This window comes from Castanea sativa, chromosome 6 (assembly GCF_040712315.1).
Source record: "Castanea sativa cultivar Marrone di Chiusa Pesio chromosome 6, ASM4071231v1".
Taxonomy (NCBI): domain Eukaryota; kingdom Viridiplantae; phylum Streptophyta; class Magnoliopsida; order Fagales; family Fagaceae; genus Castanea; species Castanea sativa.
Window position 1 is genome coordinate 13,861,195 of NC_134018.1, and position 7,216 is coordinate 13,868,410.

Genomic DNA, 7,216 nt, shown 5'->3' on the forward strand with positions numbered 1-7,216 from the left:
CCGTATCCCTATAGACATTTATAAGGGAGAGTATGAAGTGAGAGGAAAAAACAATGGTAAGCCTTTCAAGGAGGGACAACAAAAGGCGAGCACGAGGATCAATAATCAAATTATAGTGAGACAAGGGATGTAAAACAAATGTCATTACCATATTCAGGAACCTTGGACCTTTAGCAAAGGTCGAGTAAGGGGTGTTTGTTGGACCACCCTAAGATGAAAGTGTCTCACAAAATAGAGACATGAGCTCATTTTTAGACACAGTCTTGCTTGCTCACTCCCAAGTGCAGGAGATCATAGCAATATAATTCTTGGAGTACTGAGGTCGAACCACAAGGAGCAGGGTAAATTCAAAGACAATATAATTAAATAATAATTTTGGTGAAGAAGAAAAATACTTTTGCTTGGTGATTGTTAACGAGAATAATAATAAAAACTTATTTAAATCAATAATGTAAAGACTAGGGCATCGGGGTGTTTTCCTATATCGATATGAGATTCTTTGTGATCTAAGAAAATATCTATTTCATAATTGATTTTTCTTATACAATTAAAAACTTATGATTCGATTGAACTGAGACAATTCAAGAACGCATGATAACCTCGATTTATAATGCGGTTAGAAAAAATTTTCAGAAAAACCCATTCACTATAAAATCTTATTTCTATTTGAAACTATTAGAAATTCATCTAAACAAATAAGAAAAATATGATTGAACTTATTGAAAGCATGGAAGAACTAATACATCAAAAGAAATCTAATTGAACAATCAAATATATCGTTGATAAACCCTAGAAAGAACCACATTGAATATTCATACCGTATAAAAGAAACATAACCCCTAGCCCTAGCAAAGAGTTTAGGCTGCCATTAGAGAAAGGAAAATACAAGGTTTTCTCTGCCCAAAATTCGTTCTACACAGCTTCCCTTCAAAACCCTAATATAAAAGTGTCCAAAGAAAATAAAATTTTTACTATTTTAATTTTCGTCCAGGTTTACAGCGGTAACTTGCGAGTTAGTTTTGGCCTTCAAAACTTGTAAATTTCGAAAAACTCAAAACTGGAAAGTTGTAGATAATTAAGTCACGGTTCCAACCCATCTAGTCCTGTGTCAATTGGATTTTTGATGAGTGCGATACGCCTGAAATACTAATCAGTACTCAAATTAGATTTTTCCTTTTCAGATTCTGTCTCTCTGGTTTCTTTCCTTATTTGAAGCTTCCAATCAGAGTAGACGATCCAAGAACTCCAGCTGCACCTCCTTATACATTTAAGCATGGTACTTTAGCTCCACTTAATTCTAGTTTGGCCTCCATTCTCTCACAAATTCCCGTAAACTCATCTTTCTCACATGATTTCCTGAAAGTAGAAAATTGCACAAAATGAATGGCATCTTATTCAAGAAATTTTGTAAAGATAAATAATAGGGACTAATGCAAATCATGGCTTAATTATACAGATTAAGCATAGTAATAAGGAGATAAAGCCCACATAAATATATAACAAGTATACATTTTAAGGCGTTATCACACCCCCCAACTTAAATCTTGCTAGTCCCTAGCAATCCACAAAGCACCCATGTCTACTAAAAGTGAAAAATTAAAACTAAAATACAAGCCACTTTCGTAGGCTATGAGACTGCACTTCCCATGTGCAGCAAGTCTTTGAACCCCTAGGTCATCCTAGTGGACAAGTTTACTCCCGTGAAGGTTTGCAGTGACTTTACCCACAAAAGTCAAAAGTTTCCTGAAAATTTCTGCAGCAAATGTTAGTCTACTTTATCATTATATCATACAGATGAACTTTCAATTTTGAGTTGGGATACGATTCATCATATTAAAGAGTTTTCACTAGCTTCACTTTTGGAGTGTGTGTGTGCATAGCCCCTCCAATCAAACTGGCTTTTCCGAACAGGCATACACCACAAATAATCTAGATTAGAGCCTTTACTCCAAAACCTCTCTTGAGTCATCAACACTCTGAAAGAACACGCATAGAAGTAATGGTTTCTCTCTTTAAATCACATGTGAATAAAAAGGAAAGAAGAAGTTTTAAGAATATCACATGTGTATACAAAAGCAGCCGCTAAAACAACAGAAAAAGATCTCTTGGAAAGGATGTTGAATTCCTGGAAACACGAGGTTAATATCATTCTCATCCCTAGTTTTTATCCCAAACACATACCAGCTATGCACCTTTAGGATCAAGTAGGATTTTAGGCTCAAGTAGGATTTTAGGCTCAGTGGTAGTATAATCGTATGAAGGCAACTGCTCTCTTTGAAATATGAGGTATATGAATCAAATGTAGAAAATTCAAGCCAAACCCAACTCATAGCGATAACAACCACTTGAATCAAAATAACCTTTACTCAACCCTTCTGAAATACATGAAAGATGTGTAAGACACCAATGCTTTATTGATTGATTATGTATGTCTCCTCTTTCTCTTTTCTTTTTTTTCTTTTTTTGATCTTTCTTTTCTCTTTTTCTTTTCTTCTTCTTTTTGATTTTTTTTTCTTTGAAGAAAAGAGAGACAATGGTGGTATCTAAACATATCAATTGCTCAAAACCTGAACCCCCATGAGAATACCCATAAATAAAAATGTTTTGTGGTATTGTAGAAGTATTTCCCATGGCTCAAATGATGGTGACAATGGTTAATGTAAAGGTAGGCTGAATATTTGTTTAGCTGGTGACAAAAAAATTGGTGGTCTTAGGCTCTCATCTCCTAAAATTTCACATAAACCAGCATGCCTAAGGACAAAAATAAGTAAGATCATGGTATATCTTCCCATAATGTTTCCAGTAGTCAACCAAAAAATATAAAGATCTTTTAAAAAATTAAAGCATATGAAAGAAATTTAAGAGTTTAAACAAAGATATACTCTCACAAAGAAAAGTAAGACTCAAGAACTCTCTATATGGGTTGAGTTTCAGCTTTTATCTAGCTTGTTCATGATCCATGCATATCCAACCTATGTTTTAAAAACCGGACCGGACCGGCCGGTCCGACCGGTTCAACCGGAAAAACCGGTGCAGTCCGGTCCGGTTATATATTCCAAAACCGGTCAATAACCGGTCAAAAACCGGGAAAAACCGGTCAAAAACCGGAAATTTTGAAAAAAACGGTTTTATTCCCGGTTCGGTTTTTAAAACCATGTATCCAACATCCAACCGTCCACTAACCTGGCTATTGTGCTCAAAAGTTTCCAATTGTGCTCTTCATGAAAAAGTCTTAATATAACAAATAATATAACCAACTCAGCATTATTGATTCCATCACATGATATAAAAATAAAGCTTATAACTCTTCTGCATTCAAATTCAAGGTTTTTTTAAATTTTTTTTTTTTTAAGAATTGAAAAGTTGCAACAAAAAAAGAAAGAAAAAAACCATGCAAGGTGCAGCAAAATGTGTAGACCTCTCCCCCCAACTAAAATATTGCATTGTCCTCAATGTATCAAAGCCAAAATAAATTCAAGTATAAAAGGAAGAAGTTACCTTTAGCATTTAAATTTTTTTTTTTTTTTTAAATTTCTTTCACACCTACAAATGTTAGCTCACAAAAGAAAAATAATAACAAAACAAAAAAAAAAAAGGCAAAAAGAAAAAGGAAACAAAGAAAAAAATATGGTACAATTTCATAAGGCTCTTTCAGATTTCAAGTAGCATCCCAATAGATAGGAATCTCAAGTGACAGAGTCTCCTCCTCTGGTATAACTTCCCCTAAGTATGGTTTTAACCTTTGTTCATTTACTTTCAAAATTCTACCACCCCTAGGGTCCTCTGCTACTACAACTCCATGTTTAAACATTTCCCTTACAATGAAAGGGCCATCCCACCTAGGTTTTAACTTACTTGGGCCTAAATATGCATATTTAAGACCACCGGGCAGCAGCTTAAGCTCCAGCTGTGGTGCCTCTTCACTTGAATGCACGAGCTTTTTTTCATTTTCTAGTAGCTCCTCAAAGCAAGGCTTCCATCCTTTATTAATTGCCATCATCTGTTGTTCTTCCAAAACCTGTGAGGAATCCAACAAAGAAAAATTTTCAGATACATGATTATCACATTCTAAATCATAAGAACCAAAATAATTATTAAAAAGAGTTTCAAGAGGATCAGAAAAACAATTCTTATTAAAATCTTCTTAAACCACCGCCCCAATGAGGTTCACATAAGCACAGTCATCATTCTCATGTGGTTGTTTAGCCACATAAAATATGTTTAGCTCCAAAGTCATGGAACCAAAATTGAGTTGCATCCTTCCATTCTTGCAATTAATTAAAGCATTAGTTGTGGCAAGGAAAGGTCTACCCAAAATAATAAGGGTATAAACACTAGGATGTAAAACAGGTTGGAAATCTAGAACAATAAAATCAACCATATAATAAAATTGTTCAATTTTCACCAACACATCCTCAACAATCCCTCTCGGTTCCCTTACAGAGCGATCAACCAACTGTAAAGTTATTGAAGTAGGTTTCAACTCACCAAGTCCAAGTTTTTGATATACACTGAAAGGGATCAAATTAACACCTACCCTAAGATCTAGTAATGCATGCTCCATGATGCAATCTCTAATAGTACAAGAGATCGTAGGACAACCTGGATCTTTATACTTTGGTGGGGTCCTATGTTGAATAACTGCACTTACCTGTTCTGTTAGGAATGCGGTCTTCTTCACATGATGCTTTCTCTTGATGGTGCATAAGTCCTTAATTACCTTGGCATATGCAGGCATTTGCTTGATAACATGCAATAATGGCAAATTTATCTTGACTTGATGCAAATGCTCTAATATCTCAGATGCAGTGTCCAATTTCCTAGGTAATTTTAAGGCTTGTGGAAATGGTGGAGGGATTGGGCATTGTTCAATGTCATCAAGCCCAACTGACTCAATTTCAACATTCTCTTCTTCAACTGGGGTCTCCTTAGATTTCTTAGTTATTAAAGAAGCACTTTTATTAATCTCTCTACCACTCCTCAAAATGGTCATAGCTTTTACTTCCTCATGTTTATCCTTAGAGCCAATTTTTAGATTTTGATTGATGGGATTGGGTTGAGTTTGGGAAGGAAACTTCCCTCTCTCTATCCCACTCAATGAATTTGTAAGCCTAGTTATATGACTCTTGGTCTTTCTTACCTCTTCATCTAGCCTAGTGAGCATGGATTCAAACATTTGATTTTGCTCACTTTGCTTTTGAATGAAAGTACTAAGTGCATCCTCTAAGGAAGTTCTAGATGATAATGATGATGATGATGATGATGATGCATGTGGTGAATTAAAATTCCTTGGAGCAGGAGGATTCAACACATTGTCACTCTTATAACTCAAATACGGATGGTTTCACATATTTGGATTATAATTATTAGAATATGAAGAATTTTTTGGCCAATATGAATTAAATGCATGTACTTGTTCTTCTGGCACATTTAAAAATGATGAAAGTGATGCACATTAATTTGCAGCATGGTTTATCTCATGACAGATTTTATACACCTCCATAGGGTCCTCTCTAAAGGAAGCACTAACACTCTTACTTCCTTTCATTTTGAGTAGCTCAATTTCTTTAGTTAACATGCTGATTTTTGCACTCATGTTATCATCTTCCCTTAACTTAAAAACACTTCCACTAGAAGTGGTAGTGTTAGTTCTAGTCCTATCAATGGAGTCCATAGGGCTACGTCCAGTCCATGTGTTAGAATTTTCAGCTATCTCATCAAGATAATCCATTGCATCTTCGGGTTCTTTTTGTAAAAAGTCCCCTCTGCATGAGAGTTGAACAAACTGTTCGTCCCTAGGTGTAAGTCCTTCATAAAAATAGCTAACCAACCTCCAATCTTCATACCCATGAGTTGGGCAGAAATTGAAAAGATCTTTGTACATTTCCCAAGCTTGGTATAAGGTCTCATTCTCTCCTTGGAAAAAACTAGCTATCCTTTTTTTTACTTGCTAGACTTTGTGGGGAGGAAAATGTTTCTTAAAAAACCCTTTGATCATCTCCCCCCAACTACCTATAGACGTAGGTTTTAAGGTGTAAAGCCAACTTCTTGCCTTATCCTTAAGTGAAAAAGGAAAGAAATGTAACTTAGCAGTCTCAATAACATTTTGTGGATAGAAACTACTAATTACCTCTTCAAAAGCTCTAACATGGACATAAGGATTTTCATTTTCTTGTCCCCTAAAATCAGGAAGTATTGCTAATAAACCTTGTTTCAATTCTACATGTGGTGCATTAGGTGGAAACATGATGCATGAAGGAACAAAATTTTGTGTGAGATGCAACAATTCATACATAGTTCTTCTATTCTCCTCATGATTATTACGTGTTCCATCACCCATGATTGATGAAGAAGGTGAAGGCAAAGGTGTGTCAAAAAGATTACCAAAGTATGTTTCAAAATTTTCTAATCTGCCTCTCTCGTTCTAACCCAAATGCTCATGCAACAATGAATACACAATCAAATAAAACAAAATAAAAACAAACAAACAGAAAAATAAAAAAAAAAATAAGGGAAAAAAAAAATGGAACGAAGTTTACCAATAGAAGAATTTCCACCGGTTGTGCTTTGCTCCCAAAAAAATGCATCTGAACACGCAGCAGCTCCCCGGCAACGGCGCCAAAATTGCTTGCTCACTCCCAAGTGCAGGAGATCGTAGCAATATAATTCTCAGAGTACTGAGGTCAAACTACAAGGAGCAGGGTAAATTCAAAGACAATATAATCAAATAATAATTTTGGTGAAGAAGAAAAATACTTTTGCTTGATGATTGTTAACGAGAATAATAATAAAAACTTATTTAAATCAATAATGTAAAGACTAGGGCATCGGGGTGTTTCCCTATATCAATATGAGATTCTTTGTGATCTAAGAAAATATCTATTTCATAATTGATTGTTCTTATACAATTAAAAACTTATGATTCGGTTGAACTGAGACAATTCAAGAACGCATGATAACCTCGATTAATAATGCGGTTAGAAAAGTTTTTTAGAAAAACCCATTCACTTTAAAATCTGATTTCTATTTGAAACTATTAGAAATTCATCTAAACAATAAGAAAAACATGATTGAACTTACTAAAAGCATGGAAGAACTAATACATCAAAAGAAATCTAATTGAACAATCAAATATGTCGTTGATAAACCCTAGAAAGAATCACATTGAATATTTACACTGTATAGAAGAAACATAACCCCTAGCCCTAGCAAAGAG

At 34.8% G+C, this 7,216-nt stretch overlaps 1 protein-coding gene across 1 annotated transcript; it reads right to left on the reverse strand.

Annotated features, from left to right (window-relative positions):
* Positions 1–3,658: 3,658 nt before the first annotated feature.
* On the reverse strand, positions 3,659–5,164 carry LOC142639494 (uncharacterized). Its single transcript, XM_075813659.1, has 2 exons — positions 4,154–5,164; positions 3,659–4,018 (listed from the first exon to the last, which is right to left on the reverse strand). The coding sequence occupies exons 1-2, from the start codon at positions 5,162–5,164 to the stop codon at positions 3,659–3,661; spliced, it is 1,371 nt and encodes a 456-aa protein (XP_075669774.1).
* Positions 5,165–7,216: the final 2,052 nt, after the last annotated feature.